Source organism: Equus przewalskii, chromosome 24, assembly GCF_037783145.1.
Source record: "Equus przewalskii isolate Varuska chromosome 24, EquPr2, whole genome shotgun sequence".
NCBI lineage: Eukaryota > Metazoa > Chordata > Mammalia > Perissodactyla > Equidae > Equus > Equus przewalskii.
This window is the reverse complement of record NC_091854.1, coordinates 7,325,185-7,345,535: the sequence shown is the minus strand read 5'-3', so window position 1 is coordinate 7,345,535 and position 20,351 is coordinate 7,325,185. Positions and strand designations below refer to the sequence as shown.

The 20,351-nt window shown below is 36.2% G+C and overlaps 1 protein-coding gene across 12 annotated transcripts in view; it reads right to left on the bottom strand.

Moving 5' to 3' along the window:
* Positions 1-20,351, bottom strand: part of EVI5 (ecotropic viral integration site 5) — a 222,901-nt gene that overhangs the window by 161,269 nt on the left and 41,281 nt on the right. For 10 of the 12 annotated variants that reach the window (XM_070592644.1, XM_070592650.1, XM_070592648.1 and 7 more), the window contains exon 2: positions 12,515-12,744. In XM_070592644.1, coding sequence (XP_070448745.1) covers positions 12,515-12,744 — 230 coding nt within the window. Of the gene's footprint in view, positions 1-12,514; positions 12,745-14,985; positions 15,312-20,351 lie in introns of those variants that run through there. The other 2 variants (XM_070592647.1, XM_070592654.1) reach the window with 1 other exon arrangement.

The following is a 20,351-nucleotide window of genomic DNA, read 5'->3' as shown; positions in this document are numbered from 1 at the left end:
GCCTAGCAATTCCTTTAATGGTTAAACACATAATTACCATATGGACCAGCAATTCCACAACTACGTATATATCAAAGAGAAATGAAAATGCATGTCCACACAAAACTTATATGACAAATGTTCACGGTAGCATTATTCTTAATAGACAAAAAGTGAAAACAACCCAAATATCCATCAACTGTTGAATGGATTAAAAACACTAGTATATCCATACAATGGAATATTATCCGGTCATAAAAGGAAATGAAGAAATGATACATGCTACAACGTGGATGAACCTTGAAAACATGCTAAGAGAAAGAAGCCAGTCACAAAAGGAAAAATATTATATGATTCCATTTATATGAAATATCTAGAATCCAGAAAGTAGACTAGTTGCTGCTGAAGACTAGAGTGGGAATGAGGGGAGCAAGGAGGGATGGGCAGTGACTGCTGATGGATATGTGGTTTCTTTTTAGGGTGACGAAAATGTTCTCAACATAATTGCAGTGATGGTTGCACAACTCTGCGGTACATGAAAAACCACTGAACTGTACACTTTAGATGTGAGAACTGTAGTTAACTATAGCTCAATAAAGCTGTTGGATAAAAAAAAGAACAGAGGAAATTTATCTACAACAAGAAAAATCAGAAGAGAGGTTTTAGGAGGGTAGGGTTGCTAGAAAGGGCACAAGGGAATTTTCTGGGATGATGGGAATTTTCTAAGATTATAGAAATCATCTATGTGTTAATGGGCATGAGGGTTATACACAGGTGTACACATTTGTCAAAACTCAAACTGTACACTTAAGAATGTGCATTACTCTGATTGCAAATTATACAACTTTATAAAAATATCGTCTCTGGTTAATGACACTAGGGGCAGCGAAAATCAGGTGAGAAACTACTACTTTTTACTATTGGAAGCCCTTCAGAACCTGTTTAAAAACCATGACTATTACTGTTTTTGATATATTGAGTGCATCTACTTTGTAAAGGAAGGAAGGTATGAACATTATTTCATTTTTTCCTTTTTAAATTTGTTGCTCATTCCAGCAAATTTTAGAACATTCTAAAGAAAAATTTCAGAATTTTTTTCACTGCTATAGGTATAATGAAGAAGTCTTTCTGTCTGAGAGAGTTGAAACACTTTCCAGAAGAAGTAATATTTGAAGTGATACTATCAAGTCTCTCCCTACTGAGCTTCTTAGTCATGGTATGCAGGAAAAGAATTTACATACTCATTAAGAATATGTAGGGCCTGGCCCGGTGGCGTAGTGGTTAGGTGCGCAAGTTCCACTTTGGCGGCCCAGGGTTCACCAGCTCAGATCCCGGGTGCAGACATGGCACCGCTTGGCAAGGAATGCTGTGGTAGGCGTCCCACATATAAAGTAGAGGAAGATGGGCACTGATGTTAGCTCAGGGCCAGTCTTCCTCAGCAAAAAGAGGGGGATTGGCAGCAGATGTTAGCTCAGGCCTAACCTTCCTCAAAAAACAAAAAAGAAAGAAAGAATATGTAGACTTTATAAAATGTATATTTAGAATCATATATATTTATTCCCTATTGCTAACAGCGGTGATGAAACAGCTCAGCAAGATTCCTAAACAGCTGTTACCTAGTTTCAGTATAATTAAAATATTCTGACATAGCAGTGGAAGGCATTACCGCCTGAAAATCTTAACAATTTCTAGAGACTTGACTCTGGCAACTGGGAAAATGGTAATACAGCATTATTCATAGGTCCGTGGGCTATTAAGAAGTCTATTCAAAACTTACTCACTTCTTTTCCTCTTCCCAGAGCACACAGGTTCACTGCCTTGCATGGATTTATTGCAAAAACGGAAACTACCTTCCTGCCCCATCATAATTTCCTTATGACTAACACAAGAAGAAATTTATCAGATTAAAGGACAGGAATACTGGCCCAGCAGGAATATTGTATGCTACAATCCAAGGCTTTCACCATAGGTTTGTGTGGCCTCCTGACCATTTCTTATCTGCCACGGCTATACAGTAATTCACAAGCCCACATTTATTCATCCTCCCAGAATGCTGTCAGATTAAGACATCCCAGCTTGGATCCATATTAACTGGGGAATACATAATCCTCAGTCTCCTAACTAAGCAACTCCAAGTTCTGATAGAGTAGCTCCAGCTCTAAGGGAAGCATTCAAAATGCCAACAGCCCACCTTATCTGATGTGGGAGTGCTATAAACCAATTATCAGTTGCATTTCAAATAGTACCAAGGAGGAAGAGAGTCTAGGATTGGTTGCTTCCAGAAACTTACCAGACTTGGTAGAGAGAAAGCATTTCCAGCTCCCTAATGGACAGGACTAGAGACTAAATTGAGAACAAGGGCATATACCAGCACAGAGAGTAGTGCAGGTTTTATCTTAGACAGATTACCTTCACCACATCTTTGCTACTGAGAATTGAACCTTCTTCTCACCAAGGACCGCCTATCTAAGGAAAATGGTAGAGTGTGCACTTCATGATGGGCATATGAGAGAAAAAAGGGTAGCTTGTGTGAGACAGCACATATTTGCTATACAATACTATGACTGAAAAATACAAAGGAGGAGAGGAGAAAGAATGGGTTCTCTTCTGGGTATTTGGAGTTTGAAATACTTGGGGGGATATCATGTAGATAAGAAGCACAGAACTTGAAAAGATGGATCTGAACCTCAGAAGAGAGGTACCGCCTAGAAATAGAAATCTGGCAATTTCTGCGAACAGCTGATACTACTCAGCATAATACTTTCCTACGAATACCAGCACTAAGAGAGCAGGACACAACAGCAACAGGTCAACAAGCCATTCGGTAATGTGTAAATTGCTGAGATAATTTATAAAGAGCTAAAGAAGAATCTAAGAAAGCTAGGAAAGAAAATCGGTGTATGAGAAAAACACTTAGAAAGCTAAATATAAACTGGCACTTATTGCAGATGGAGCAACTTTTCAAACACAGGGTTCAAACCTCTCTTGTGATGTTACGCCAAAGAAACAAGACATGAACACGCTGGGAGAAAGACAGCAACTTGCTACCTAAAAGAAAGGCAAATCAGTAGCAACAAAATACATGCCTGACTCAGGGAGCAGTCATACCCTTTCACAACAACATCATCAAGCACAAATTCATGTCTCAGAGTAACAGAAACAAAGAAGGGAGAATTAAGAGAAGACACAAGGAATTAACACAGGAAACAACTCAAAGACAATTCAGAAGAGAGATCCCTAAATGACAGAGATATCACGAGTTCTGAAAGCACAGGGGTTTTTCTCTTGCTTTCGTTTCTTTAAGATGAGGTCTCAGAGAAGGTAAATATCTGAGACTTATAGCCCTCTCCCAAATATCCTGATCAGAAAGTGATGGTTTGGAGATTACTTTATACAGACATTCCAGACAGAGAAGCATAGCAGATTAACTTCTTGGACTTCTTAATTTAAAAAGAGACAATCTAGAGGCTGGCCCAGTGGCACAGTGGTTCTGTTTGCATGCTCTGCTTCAGTCGCCCCAGGTTCACGGGTTCGCATCCCAGGGGTGGATCTATACATCGCTCATCAAGCCATGCTGTGACAGCATCCCACATACAAAAAATAGAGGAAGACTGGCACAGCCTTAGCTCAGGGACAATTTTCCTCAAGCAAAAAGAGGAAGATTGGCAACAGATGTTGGCTCAGGGCCAATCTTCCACACCAAAAACAGAAAAAGAGAGAGAGAATCTAAAGCTAAGCTAGCTGCAACAGAAAGAGAGAAAGAGCAGCACAATAAACTCCTCTAATTAATTATATCATCAAATTCCTCAGGAAATCAGATAACTGATAAAAAATTTAAAGCAATCTTCAATGAAAAGAAAAAGAATAAAGAGTTCAAAAGAAGATCTAAAGGCCTCTCCTATGATTAAAAATACATGAATTTTTAACATGGAGACTTGAAAATATCTGTTTTGCTCAGAAGGTTTTTACTTCCTTAATGTTCATGGCTGTATTATAGAGAATATCCTCAAAAAAACTAAGTTGATGCTGTGGTGGTAAAATTATAAGATGAAAGTTAGATAATCTAGATCAGCACTGTCCAAGAGAAATACAATCCAAGTCCCTTATATAAATTTTTAATGTTCTAGAAGCCACATTTAAAGTAAAAAGAAACAGGTGCAATTAATTTTAATAATTTATTTTATCAAATATAGTCAAAATATTTTAATACGTGATCAAAATTTTTTAATAATGAGATATTCTTTTTTTCCAAATCAACTCTTCAAAATCTGGTTTATATTTTACTCTTACAGCACATCACAATTCAGACTAGCCAGATTTCAGGCGTTCAATTGCCACACGTCTAATGGCGACCATGCTGGACAGTGAAGATTTACGTGGTGGTGTGATATAAAGAAGATATATAAATTAAGGTTTCAAAGATTACTGCTTACTATATTTTAAAAAACATAAAAGACATTTACTTTAAAACAACCCTTCCCATCTCCTCATTCTCATATCTCACCCCCAAAAATCTGATTCCAAATAGAAGAATGTAAAAGGAAACAAATGTGCTTGTAATGCTAAACTTTTAAACCACACAAATAATGGCTCATTCAAAATTTAGATTAGCAAAATTCCCCTCCTTAATTAAAATGCACTGCTATTACACTTGAACCTTACCTTTTTAAATTCATTGCTGCCAAAGCCTTTGTATTTTTAAAATGAAAAAGAAAAGCACATTTAACACACAGAAAAAAATAGCTGTCTCATTTCAACTTTAAGGCTATCAATTATTAACTTTCAGCAAACAGATCTTTGACAAGGTATTGAACCATCTCTTCATATCTTTCTGGAATTGACACGTATTTATTTTTAAAAAGTGGTAAATGCAGTAAAACAATGGGAAGGAAAAAGTTTCTTTATGGAACTTGATATTTTCATGTTCCTTACATTTTAATTTTCTAAAATACTGCCATTTGTATACTTTCTGAATCAAAGAGAGTTATGTAAAGTAACCAGAGACTCATCTACATTGGGGTAAAAGAAGAAAAAAAACTAAATAAAAGCATCTCCCTGTTACAAGTAGTAGTTGCATCTCATAATTTTTACTTTAGGTATATAACTTGCATATCTACATCACAAACAGAAGAAGTGGTCAGAGAAAATTTAAGTTATCATTCTACAATTTTTCCTTGGACTTAATACATTGATGGGGTAGTAGAGCAGAACAGAGAGAGACCTACACACCACTCATCAAGCCATGCTGTGGCAGCATCCCACATACAAAATAGAGGAAGACTGGCACAGATGTTAGCTCAGGGACAATCTTCCCCAAGCAAAAAGAGGAAGACTGGCAATAGACATTAGCTCAGAGCAATCAGCAATCTTCCTCACCAAAAAAAAAAAAAAATTCTTTCCAATGTGGAAAGGATTGTTTTGTTCCAGGAACAAAACAAAAAGACAACCCATCAACTGGGAGAAAATATTGCAAATCCTATATCCAACAAGGAGTTAATCTCCAAAATATATAAATAACTCATACAACTCAATAACAAAAAACAAACAACTTGATCAAAAAGTGGGCAGAGGATACGAACACACATTTTTCCAAAGAAGATATACAGATGGCCAACAGGCACATGACAAGATGTTCAACATCACTAATCATTAGGGAAATGCATATCAAAATTACAACAAAATATCACCTCACACCTGTTAGAATGGCTATTAATTACCAAGACAAAAAATAACAAATGTGGGAGAGGATGTGGAGAAAAGAGAACCCTCATACAGTGCTGGTGAGAATGCAAAATGGTACAGCCACTATAGAAAACAGTATGAAGATTACTCAAAAAATTAAAAATAGAAAAACCATACGACTCAGCTATTTCACTACTGAATATTTATCCAAAGAACCAGAAATCAACAATTCAAAGAGACTTATGCCCGCCCAAGTTCACTGTAGCATTATTCACAATAGCCAAGATGTGGAAGCAACCCAAGTGCCCATCGACTGACGACTGGATAAAGAAGATGTGGTATATACATATATGCATACATACATACCTACACACACACACACACACAATGGAATACTACTCAGCCCTAAAACATGACAAAATCGTCCCATTTGCCACAACATGAATGGACCTTGAGGGTATTTATGTTAAGCAAAATAAGCCAGACAGAGAAAGACAAACACTGCATGATTTCACTCAAATGTGGAAAATAAACAAACACATAGACAAAGAGAACAGATTAGCGGCTACCAGAGGGGAAGGGGGTTAGAGGGTGGGCATAAGGGGTAATGGGGCACATATAGATGGTGACTGACAAATAATAACATACATCTCAAATTTCACAATGTTATAAACTATTATGACCTCAATAAAAAAAAATCCTTTCCCATGGATTCTGGGTTTTAGTAATTTTTAAAAAAAGAGAGAGAAAGAGACTCAAAATGTGAACTCAAAAAAGTACAAATTTTTGCATAATTCCACCCAAGAACAAAGGGTAACAACCTTCTGCTCCTTTTACTTCTTCAGATTCTTACTTGTGAAAATCTCTTTCCTGAACATCTTCAAATGACTCTAGTAATTATTCTTTAATTGTTAACATATAGGCTAAGTACATTCTGGAGTCAACTGTGAATTATTTGGAAAAAAGTTCATATATACCCATACCTCACTCACAACAATTTTTAACACAGTGCTTTGTATATTTTAGTCATACAATAATTATTGATCACAATCATAAAAAACAAATTCAACTTTGGTCACTTACAAACTCAGCACCAAAAGTTATCTTTTGTGCAAACTATTTTTCCATGTAAGAACCAATTCAAAACCTACAAATCCTTTACACCCTTTAGCACTATCCATACGTGCTTCACTTTGCTGGTCCTGCCCTGGCTTCATATTCCACTCAGTTTTCCACACCATACCTCCTTTTGTTCTCTTTAATGGTCTCTGTCATTTTCTTTTCTCTGAGGATCTATTTGCTCATAACTGCCTTCATACAACCTACCACTCCACTTTGTTCTTTCACGACTCTATTCCAAATTCACTTAATCAAGAAACTCTGCCAATCTAGACTTATGTTAGAAGACCGTGTCCTCCCAAAACCTCAACACCAAAAGATTTTGCTCAAAAGCTTTAAAATGTAGTAAGCAAAGGGGCAGAAAGTCAAAACCAACACCTACATACACACATTAAACCCACATAAAGTTTTCATCACATGGCACACTGAGCTTTCTACCTTACCCATCAAATGCCAAGAGCCAAAGAAAACCTTTTAAACTACTTTCTAGGAAATGATCATCAGAATGGGGTAATTTCTATCACCTGGTTTGCATGGGCTACTATCAGGTTCTCTTCCAGATGGCTCATTTGGGCCAGGTTCAAAATCTCTATCTTCTAATTCCTGCTTCTAGGCAATTTCTTTCATGCCTCTATTTTCTGTCTCCATGTCAACAGGAAGTGACCAAGCCTGAGGACAGGTCTTTTTAAAGCAAAAATTTCAACAACTACCTCAGCAATAAATTTTTCTTTAAAGCTGACCAGAGGTAACATTCAGAATATATTAAATATGGTATTAACTCCAAAGGTGGTCTAGTGATTAGGATTTAGTGCTCTCACTGCCACCACCCTGCCCAGGTTCAGTTCATTTCCCCATTAGGAAACCACACCACCTGTCTGTTGGTTGTCACACTGTGGCAGCTGTGTGTTGCTCTGATACTGGAAGCTATGCCACCGGTATTTCAAATACCAGCAGGGTCACTCATGTTGGATAGGTTTCAGCAGAACTCACAGACTGAAACAGACTAGGAAAAAGGACCTGGCCACCCACTTCCAAAAAAATTGGCCATGAGAACCTTACAGCAGCAGAGCATTGTCCGATGTTACACCAGAAGGTTAAGAGGACAGCGTAAAAAGACTGGGCAGGGTTCCGCTCTGCTGGACACAGGGTCGCTGGGAGTTGGAATCAACTTGACAGCACTAACAACAAATTAACCCCTAAACCTAAGTGTCAAATAATATAAATCAATTTTTCTAATCTTATTCAGACTTCTTCCCAATGCCAAAGGAAAATGTAAAACTTTATAAAAAAATGTTATCATTTTGGCCATGATGGAGTAACAGAGACTAGACTCACCCACTCCCCTGAAACAACCAAAAAAGAATGGACGAAATACATGAACTTCATGACAATGTTTTCTCAAGACTTTAGACAACAGGCAATAACAGACAGCAATATCTGAAACTCAGGAGATAGTGAGGTAAGCCCTATGATTGCCTTCTTGCCTGCTTTGAGAAAGTTTCCAGGTCCTGGCACAGGGAGGGAAAATTCAGACAGAACCTAGTACACCCTGAATGGAGGAGAGCTAAGGGCCTGAGGGGACCAAGTCGGCTAGAGTTCATGGGACAGAGTACCACAGAGGTAAGAAGCACACAAACAAGATCTTCAGACACTGGCAGAGGACACCCATCAAGCATTCAGCTGAGAACTCATCAGCACATGTGTGTCAGGAAATAACCTAAGGCTAGAGGAAAAATACACCAGAAAAGACTGGATTTAACAGTGGCCACCATTCACACAGGGCCAGAAACAGTATCTGTCCCCACCAGCCAGACTGGAAAACCTGTTTCAAGGCACCTGTTTCAAGGGTGGATTTTATGGTATGTGAATAAACTGAAAATAATAATACAAAAAAAGGAGCTGAAATAATAATAGTAAAGTATATATTTTCCTGGATCCATCTCTGCTAAAAGATTGTAATTCTCACTTCATTACATAAGGTATGATATGTGATTTGCTTTGGCCAATAAAATGTAAGTTGAAGTTATGTGTACCATTCCCTAGCACGTTTTAAGGTATTTCCACTAAATACTTTTCCATTTGCCACGAATCTGGTTTATCCTGGATAGGAGCTGGTCACTGGTCTTGGAATGAAGAAGTAAGGAGCAAAGACGTACTCAGCCCGCAGCCTGAGATGAATGTGAATGTGAGCAAGAAATAAAAACCTTGTTGTAAAAAAAAAAAAGGTCTAAATACCCCAAATAAAAGGCAAAGATCATCAGACTATAATTTAAAAAGCAAAACTCAACTATATGCTGCGTAATTGATAAATTTTAAAGGAAAAAATAGAATAAAAGTTAAGGATGGAACAATATATAAAATTTTAACACTATTCAAAAGAAAGCTAAAATGACTCTATGAAATAAAGTAGATTTCTAAGCAAACAGTATTACCAGGAATAAAGAAGGCATTTCACAAGAGGACATAACAATCCTAAATGTTTATATACCTAATAATACAACTTTAAATTACATAAAACAAAGACTGATAAAATTTAAAGAGAAATAGACAAGTCCACAATTATAGCTGGAGGTCTCAATAATCCTCTCTCAGTATCCGATACAAATAAACAGAAAACCAGCAAAGACATAGTACATTTAAACAACACTATCAATCAACTTGAATCAATTAACATTTATAGAACACTCCACCCAACAACAGCTGAATACACATTCTTCTCAAATACGCATAAAACATTCACCAAAATAGACCATGTTCAGGACCATAAAACAAGTCTCAGTAAATTTAAAGGGATGCTGCTAAGGCAGGGCTTGAAGAGAAATGTAAAGCACTAAACACTTAGAAAAACAGAAAGATCATGCAGACATTAAAAGGACACAAGACATTACAGATAAAAGTCAAAGACCACAAGGCAACTACAGACCAATTTCCCACTTTAACATAAATACAAAAATTCCAAACAAAAGTTTTAGCAGATCAAATTCAACAATATTTTATAAAGATAATACATCATGACCAAGTGGGGTTTATCCCAAGAATGCAAAGTTGGTTTAACATTCAAAAATCAAGGTAATTCACCATATTAGACTAAAAGAGGAAAATCATATGATCATTTCAATAGATGCAGGAATAGCGTTTGACAAAATGCAACATCTGTTTCTCATAAACTCTTAGCAAATGAGAAATAGACAGGAACTTCCTCAGTCTGATAAAAGCTAGCTACAAAAACCCAAAGTTAACTTCATATTTAATGCTTTCCCCCTACGACTAGGAAAACAACAAGGATGTCTGTTCACTATTTATATTCGAATTTGTACCGCAGGTACCAGCCGGTTGCAATAAGGTAAGAAAAAAGAGATGAAAGGCATCCAGATAGGAAAGGAAGAAGTAACAGTGCTTCTGTTCACAGACGACACACTCATCTATACAGAAAATCTAACTGAATCTAAAAGAAAACAACCAAATCTACCAGAACAACAGGTAAGTTTAGCAAGGTGGCAGGATACAAGATCAATAAAAGAAAAACAACTGTATCTATATGGTACCAATGAACAATCAAAAATTAAATTTACAAAAACAATACCATGCACAAGTAATAAGCAGATGAGAAATATATTGTGTTCATGGGTGGAAGGCAATATTGTTAGGGATTCAATGCAATTCCAATCAAAATCTCAGCAAGTGGTTTTTGTAGAAATTAACAACTTGGATGTAAAATTCCTATGGGAATGCCAAGGACCAAAAATAGTCAAAACAAAAGAAGATGGAGGATTAACACTCTCTGATTCCAAGAGAATAAAGCTGCAATAATCAAGACAGTATTATATTGGCACCAAGAGAGACAAATAGATAATGGAACAGAACGGAGTCCAGAAATAGGTCCGTGTATATGGACAACAGATTTTTCACAAAAGTGCAAAAGAAATTAAGTGAAGAAAGGATAGCCTTTTCAACAAATGGTACAGAAACAATTAAATATGTATATTCAAAAAATTAACTTTGATCTATATTTTGCTCAATGTACAAAATCAACTCAAAATGGAACACAGACCTAAATGTAAAACTTAAAACTACAAAACTTCTATAATAGGAGTCAATCTCTGTGACCTTAGGTCATCAACAGCACAATCCACAAAGAATAATTTCAAATTGGATCTTAAAATTTTAAACTTTTGCTCTTCAAAAGATACTGTCAAGAGAATGATAAGCCACAGGCTGGGAAAAAATATCTGAAAGGCACATATCTGATAAAGGACTTGTATTCCAAATACATACAGAACTCACGAATCACAATAATAAGAAAGCAAACTACCTAATTTTTTTTAATGGGCAAAAATTTCAGGCAGACATTTTATCAAAGAAGATAATGGCAAATAAGCACACAAAAACATGCTCAATATCTTAAGGAAAATGCAAATTAAAGCCACCAATCCCTATCAGAATGGCTAAAATCAAAAAGACTGACTATACCAAGCATTGACAAGGATGCAGAGGAACTGAAATATTCATACACTGACGGTGGGAATGTGAAAAAGCATAGACCCGTTGGAAAACAGTTTGCCAGTTAAATGTACACTTTCCATATAAACCAGTCATTCCATTCCTAGGTATTTGCCCAGGAGAAATGAAAGCATACACTGATACAAAGGTTTATCTACAAATGTTTACAGCATTTCATAACAACAGATGAGTAAGCAAACTGTGATATATCCATACAATGTAATGCTACTAAGTAATAAAAAGGAATGAACTATTCATACTTGCTACAACATGGATGAATCTCAAAGCAATTACGCTGAAATAATCCATTGAAAAACAGTATATACTACATGATTACATTTCTATAACATTCTAAAATTTCTATAAAATTTCTATAGAAACTCCATTTCTATAAAATTATAAATTTCTATAAAATTAATCTATAGTGACTGAAAGCAGATCAATGGCTGCCTGGGGCTAGGAAGGGGGATAGTGGATATGTTCATTTTCTTGATTTTGGTGATTATTTCACAAGGATATACATATGTCATAACTTATCAAATTGTACACCATAAGTATGCGTACTTTATGATGTAAGTGATATGTCAAAAAAGTTGTAAGAAATTATCTGTTATTATCCTTAAAGCCAGTGGTGGTATATTGACAACACAAAATGCTGCTCTTCCAGTAATTCTTTTGTAGCTGATGCCCTTAAAAGCTTCTAATAATATAGTGAAGGGTGACACAGGTTCCAGAGTACACATTCCTAGCACAGTAAACAACTATTCTATTTCATATTCAATAAGAAAAAGGACACTTTGCCTTCCATGAACAAATTTATGAGATTTCCACTTAAAACCAAAAATCAGATATCCATCCTAAATTACATTATTTTACAACTTAATGAACGGGGACTATTTAGAGAGTTTAAAACAAAAATGATAGTTTTATTTGCCTTAAAAAAATTTCTAAAAGTCAGGAAGAATTTAGGGAATTTGCTATATGACAAAAACAAATCTCAAAAGCTCTCTGAGCCAGACGAAAATTTTAGTCCAACTTTAGTTTTAAGACCAGCTCCTGCAAAAAAGACTTGAATACTTTTAAGTAAGTCTGATAAACAAGGAGCCAAATACTAGAAAATAAACATTCTTAATATGAGTAAATATTTAAAATTTTGAATATGGTATATATACATACATGAATGGTTGAGTTTGTATGATCATTGGAGAGAGAAAAGCCAAGCAAGGGCACTCACCTATTTTGTTCCTCCAGTTTAGCCAGGAGTTCTAAGTCGTCTGGACTCAACTGTGATGGGGAAGATGGCGAAAGGCCTGGCGTTGATAGCGTGGTAGATGAGGATGTAGTGTGTAATGAAGTAGATGGACTTGCCACCTGACTGGCCATTTGACTGACTGTATGTGATACTGTGTTCTTCACCCATGAGAGAGTAGAACTCAGCTTTTCTGCAACCTTGTCTGTCGCCACCTAAGGATAAAAATAAAAGTTGCATATATTTTAGTTTTACTGTATTCATTAACAAGAAATTGATAATCCTGTTAAGTTTTACTTAACAACCACCATCAGAATATTCTCTTTGAGATGATGTAGGTAAAACTTGTTTTAGTAACAATTATCCTAACATCCAGCTTTTGGAAACTGTTCATTTCAGTTCTGCAGCATGAACAAATTAGAACAGTGACTTTCAAACTTCAGGCTGAAATCCATCCAGGAGTCATAGAATCAATTTAACAAGTAACACCAGTATTTCTTAAAAATGAGAAAGAGCAGAAAAAGATATGCTGTCTGACAAAATTTTTGTTTCAGTCACAAATATGTAATAAAACTATGGACTACATGTATATACATATAGGTGTACTGAGTTGGAATATAAAGTGTATTCTTTCTTGGGGTTGCAGTTAAAAACACTTGAAAGCCAAGGAATTAAACCATATCCGGTAGGTGATGAGGATAGAGAAATCTTGTAACGTGGCTAACATTTCACAAAAACTGGGCTTGCTTAGCATAAATAGGATGTAATGAGACCCATGATACAGCTTCAAACCACGAAAGAGTATTTTTATAGAAAAAGGACTAGTTCTAGAAGAACAAAATTAAGATAAATGATTGAGTTAGAGTGAGAGAGATTCAAGGTACAATTTTCAAATAGTTAGAATTTTTCAGAACTAGAATGGAATGTCCAGAAAGAGCTGACATTCCCTACCAATGGCTACAAGAAAGCAGCAATTATAAGAGCTGGATGTGAAGAGTTGGTTGAAGACAAGTTTCTGTTTTAGGTGGGCAACCAGGACTAGACAAGCCTTTAAGACCCTTCCCATCTCGAAGATTCAATGAATTATACATATGTCCATGTACTCATCATAAATCATGCCAACCTCCTAAGCAGGTATGTACACAAGTTCAACTGAAAGACAAAATATCCATAAACAATATTCAAACAAGGCATCACTTCAGTAATGAAAAACAAAGTTAACAATAAACATATTTGAATATCTATATAAAACTAGACATTCTTAATGCTACATGAGTTTACAAAATAAGGTATAATAGGTTTTTTAAAGGATTGTACTTTTTAAAAACTATCATAAAAAGAGCTTGTTGATTGTGAAATGCTTAGACATATGAAAGCTAAAAACTATGAATGCTTTTTACATGCTTTGAGAAGATCTTAAATTGTATGTAATAGGTAAATGGCTATAGCATTATAAATTATTTTCTGAATCAGCATATTCTCAGCTACTCTTGTATTTAGCAATTCAAACATACACAAATTAAAACACCAACATATACATACAAATAAAAATCCTACCCAGACTATCTTAGTAGATACAACTCTCTCTCATGGGTTGCTGCCCAAGGCTTTCCTCCTCACCTCAATACATACAGGACTCTCTCTTTCTATCCCTTTGCCCCGACTTCCTTCACCACAACCCAGCAGGAAAACTCAATGTAGGGAACGGATAAAATGGAAAATGGATACTAAGGTCACAGTTAAGCCACTCGACATGAGGCTGGAACTTCTAAGAAGATTTAATTACAAGTGCTGAATAGGGGCAAGAGTTTTATTAACCTAAGGATACCCCTCATTTTTTTTCATTAACTTTCCCCTTTTAGAACTTACTTCCCTTGGGAATGATATTAGAGAAGGGATCAGGGGATTCTTAGTATCAAGGAAAGCACCCCCAAGAAAGACAAGCAGGCTGAAGTAGCGGGCCAAGGAAAAGAAGCATGAGACAGATCATTCAGGCTTCGAGGCAAAAGAAGTCCACACATTGCATAGACCTGTAGCACAGCTGATCAGGGCAAAAAGCCAGATAGGAACCAAAGAATAATTTAGTCAGAAATTCCTTTGTGCCAGGAAACGGCAGGAGCCATGGTAGACAACTGTGAAGATAGCCTACTGTTATTTGTTATCCTAGGGATCTTCTCTACGTAGTTATTAAACTACAAATTCAATTGTGAAGATGGCACTAATTTACATCCCAAAAGCACACTATATTTTAAAACAGAAAACCTAACATGCAAAATTTATAGAAATGTTACTTTTTACTAATACCAACCATTAATTTCAAACATACTTACAACTTTATAAAAATTAATGCTTCACATTTCCATTATATAAAAGTTCTCTACTGGAGTTAATTACAGCAAAGGCAAAAGACACTTACTACTTGGTTTGACTTATTAAAACAAATAAATTTATCATACCCTTTCTGCACACTGTAGCAGCAGGCTTCCATTTAAAGAGTTTGGAATAACGAAGAGCACAATGGTGGCATCCTCTCAACCTTGCTGAAATGAGAAGGCTCAACAACCCATCTTCATATTTTAAAGTCTTACATGTAATTGGAGTATTTAATTGCAGTTGCACTTCAATAAGATTTAATACTCATCGTTCGAGAAATCCCACAGGACTGAGCTATTTTTCATATATCATCATGTCTTATTTTTCCTTTAACTCTGCTTTCCAACATCTCCACCCTGCCACCTCTTAACCTTTCCCTCATCCTATGGTAAACTGAGGTCATGAAGACATAGTAAATCTGACAATGCATTATGTCACAAAGTTCCTGTCTACCTCATAGAGGTGTTATGCATTTATTTTTAAATATGAACATACTTTGAAAAGGTTAAAGCCATCATTAAAAAGGCTTAGTAATCAGACACAAAAGGCCACATACTGTATGATTCCATTTACATAAAATGTCCAGAATAGGCAAATCCAGAGACAGAAAGTACATTAGTGGCTTTGAGGGGCTGGAGAAGCGCGGCTGGAGAACAACTGCTAATGGGTACAGGGTTTCTTTCTGGAGTGAGGAAAGCGTTCTGGGATGGGGCTGTGGGGATGGTTACACAACCTTGCGAATATACTAAATATCATTAAACCATATAGTTTTAAAGGGTGAATGTTATGGTATGTGAATTATATCTCAATTTTAAAAGGGCTTAGTCAATCTGAAAAAGCCACATAACGTATGATTCCAACTATATGACATTCTGGAAAATTCAAAACTGTGGAGACAGTAAAAAGATCAGTGGTTGTCGGGTTGGGAAGAGGGAAGGGATAAACAGGTAGAATGCAGAGGATTTTTAGGGCAGTGAAAATACCGTGTAAGATACCATAATGATGGAAACATGTCATAGATTTGTCCAAACCCACAGAATGTACAACACCAAGGATGAACTGTAATATAAAGTATGGACTTTGGGTAATCATAATGTGTCAATGTAGGTTCACCAATTGTAATACATATTCCACTCTGGTGGAGATGTTGATAATGGGGAAAAGTATGCACGTGAGTGGCAGGGCATATATGGGAAATCTCTGCACTTTCCATTCAATTTTGCTGTGAACCTAAAATTGCTCTAAAAAAGTAAAATCTTAATAAAATAATAAATAAAATAAATACAAATAAAGTTTAGAAAAAGCCTTAAATATTACTACAATACTTGAATAGATCTCCCATGAGAAACAATCATGGTTCCTTTATCACTTTGTATTTTATTAGAACTTATGAGGCTGGCCCAGTGGCCCAGTGGTTAATTGAGCATGTTCTGCTTTGGGGGCCCAGGGTCACCAGCTCGGATCCCGGGTGTGGACATGGCACCACTTGGCAAGCCATGCTGTGGCAGGCCTCCCATGTATAAAGTAGAGGAAGATGCGCAGGAATGTTAGTTCAGGGCCAGTCTTCCTCAGCAAAAAAAAAAGGGGGGGGGAGGAGAGGAGGATTGGCAGCAGATGTTAGCTCAGGGCTAATCTTCCTCAAAAAAAAAAAAGAAGAAGAACTTATACGGATGGTCTAAACTCCCAAAAGGGACTACTTTTTTCTTTTTATTGAAGTATAGTTCACATACAATATTGTATCAGTTTCAAGTGTACAATATAGTGATTCAACATTTATTTACATTACAAAATGATCACCCTGATACTAGTTACCATCCGTCATCATACAAAGTTATTACAATGTTGTTGACTATATTTCCTATGCTGTACACTACATCCCATGACTGACTTATTTTATGACTGGAAGTTTGTACCTCTTAACCCCTTCACCTATTTTGCCCTTCTCCCTAACCCCCACCCCTCTGGTAAGCACCAATTTGTTCTCTGTATCTGTAAGTCTGCTTCTGTTTGTTTGTTCTTTTGTTTTGTTTTTTAGATTCCATATATACATGAAATCATATGATATTATTCTTTGTCTGGCTTATTTCACTTAGCATAATACCTTCAAGATCCATCTATGTTTTCACAAATGGCAAGATTTCATTCTTTTCTATGGCTGAATAATCCCTGTGTGTGTGTGTATACACACCACATTTTCTTTATCCATTCATGTACCAAGGGACACTTGGGGTGCTTCCAAGTCTTGGCTATTATAAATAAGGCTGCAATGAACATATGGGTGCATATATCTTTTCAAATTAGTGTGTTTGTTTTCTTCAGATAAACATCCAGAAGTGGTAATGCTGGACCATATGATAGATCTATTTTTAATTTTTTGAGGAGCCTCCATACTATTTTCCATAGTAGTTGCACTAATTTACATTCCCCCCAACAGTGCACGAGGGTTCCCTTTTCTTCACATCCTCGACAACACTTGTTATTTGTTGTCTTTTTGATAATAGCCATTCTGATAGATATGAGGTGACGTCTCATTGTAGTTTTGATTTACATTTGATGATTACTGATGTTGAGCACCTTTTCATGAACCTGATGGCCATCTGTGTGTCTTCTTTAGAAAAACGTGTATTCAGGTCCTCTGCACATTTTTTAATCAGATTATTTTTTGATATTGACTTGCATAAGTTCTTCATATATTTTGGATTATATATACACACAATATATTGGTTAATCTCTTATTGGATCTATCATTTGCAAATACATTCTCCCATTCAGTAGGTTGCCTTTTTTTGTTGTTGATGGTTTCCTTCACCGTGCCAAAGCATTTTGGTTTGAGGTAGTCCCATTTGTTTATTTTTGCTTTTGTTACTCTTGCCTGAGGAGACATTTCCAAAAAATACTGCTAAGACCGATGTCAAAGAGTTTACTACTTATGTGTTGTTCGAGGAGTTTTATGGTTTCAGGTCTTAAATTTAAAACTTTAATCCATTTTGAGTTGATTTTCATATATGGTGTAAGAAAGTGGTCCAGTTTCATTCTTTTGCACATATGTGCCCAGTTTTCCCAGCACCATTTATTGAAGAGACTGCCTTTTCCCCATTGTATATTCTTGCCTCCTTTGTCATAAATTGACCATATAGGTGTGGATTTATCTCTGGGCTCTCTACTCTGTTCCACTGATTTATGTGTCTGTTTTTGTACCAGTACCATACTGTTTTGATTACTACAGCTTTGTAGTACAGTTTGAAATCAGGGAGCGTGATGCCTCCAGCTTTATTATTGTTCTTTCTCAAGATTGCTTTGGCTATTTGGGGTACCTTGTGCTTCCATACAAATTTTAGAAATATTTGTTCCAGGGGCCGGCCCCATGGCTGAGTGGTTAAGTTCGCACGCTCTGGTTTGGCAGCCCAGGGTTTCGCAAGTTTGAATCCTGGGCACAGACATGGCACTGCTCATCTGGCCCTGCTGAAGCAGCATCCTACATGCCACAACTAGAAGGGCCCACAACTAAAAAAATAGACAACTATGCACCAGGGGGCTTTCGGAGAAAAAGGAAAAATAAAGCCTTTAAAAAAAAAGAAATATTTGTTCTAATTCTGTGAAAAATGCCATTGGTATTTTAATAGGGATGACACTGAATCTGTAGATTGCCTTGGGTAGTGTGGACGTTTTAACAATATAAATTTTTCCAATCCATGAGCACGGCATATCTTTCCATTTATTTGTATTGTCTCCAATTTCTTTCATTAGTGTTTCATGGTTTTCCGTGCACAGGTCTTTCACCTCCTTTGTTAAATTTATTCCTAAGTATTTTATTCTTTTTGATGTAATTGTAAACGGGATTAAGGACTACTTTTAAAGATCTCAATTTCAGAACCAAAATCTAAAATATTCTAAAGTAGGTATCACTATTTTCCCCATTTCAAAAGTAAGGAAATGATGACAAAGAGAGGTTACACAACTTACATAAGGTCAGAAAGTTAATAAGAGTCAAACAAGAATTGGGTGTAGTCCCTATCAGGAGTGAGCAAGACCAAAAGTTGGCAATGGATATGGTCACTAATGACCTCAAGTGAGTCCATTTCACCACGAAGGAAGCAGAAACCAGATTACAGTGGGCTGAGGAGCATCTGAGAGATGAAGAATTAGGAGGTGCAAAATAGTCTCATTTCCACCACTACGATCTTTATTCTTGAGACTTCTTGATTCAGACTGATTACCTGAAGCCTGGAGGTTCCAGAAAGTTGGTCAGAATTCTACTATACAACAAACCTTACTTTCCAAAATTGCCTTCAAACAGACACTAACTTCACTTGATTTTATTAAACAAAGAAAAAAATTGGTACAATTCAGATAACTAGGCTGTTACAGTTATTTTTTTTATCATTGTTGGGTTAGTGTATTTTACAATTATCAAGGCCAATTCAATGCAGTATTTTACTTTTTAGGATTTTCACTTAATATAAACTCATTTAATGCTTACAATTCTGTAGGACAGGTAATGTCTTCATTTTAGAGATAAGAAATCCAAGTTAAGATCATTTAAAAGATTTACCACTACCTCAAAATGGATCAAAGACCTAAACATAAGGGCTAAAACTATAAAACTCTTAGAAGAAAATACAGGGAAAAAGCTTCATGACAATGATTTGGCAATGATTCCTTAAATATGATACCAAAAGCACAGACAAAAAAGAAAAAATCAGATAAACTGGACGTCATTAAAATTAAAACTTTTGTGCATCAAAGGACACTATCAACAGAGTGAAAAGGAAACCCACAGAATGGAAGAAAATACTTGCAAATCATATATCTGATAAGGGATTATATGCAGAATATTATACAAAGTTTCTGAAATCAACAATAACAAACCCAGGCAGCCCAATTAAAAAATGGGCAGGGACTTGAAATGATGTTTCTCCAAAAATATACAAATGGCCAATAAGCACAATAAGCATATGAAAAAGATGTTCAACATCACTAATTAGGGAAATGCAAACCAAAGCCATAATGAGATACTACTTTACACACATCAGGATGGCTACTATAAAAAAAGAATGGGAAATAACAAGCGCCGGCGTTGCTGATGGGAATGTAAAACAGTGCAGCTGCTGTGGAAAACAGTATGATGGTTCCTCAAAAAACTGGACAGAGAATCACCATATGACCCACCAATTCCACTTGTGGATATATAACCCAAAATACTGAAAGAAGGGCCTCGACGTTCATAGCAGCATTATTCACAAGAGCCAAATGGCAGAAGCAACTCAAGTGCTCGTCAACGGATAAAATGTGTTATAAACACACAATGAAATATTATTTGGTCTTAAAAAGGAAAGAAATTCTGACGTATGCTACAACATAAATGAACCCTGAAGACAGTATGTTAAGTGAAATAAGCCAGTCACAAAATGACAAACACTGTATGATTCCACTTCTGTGAGGTACCTAG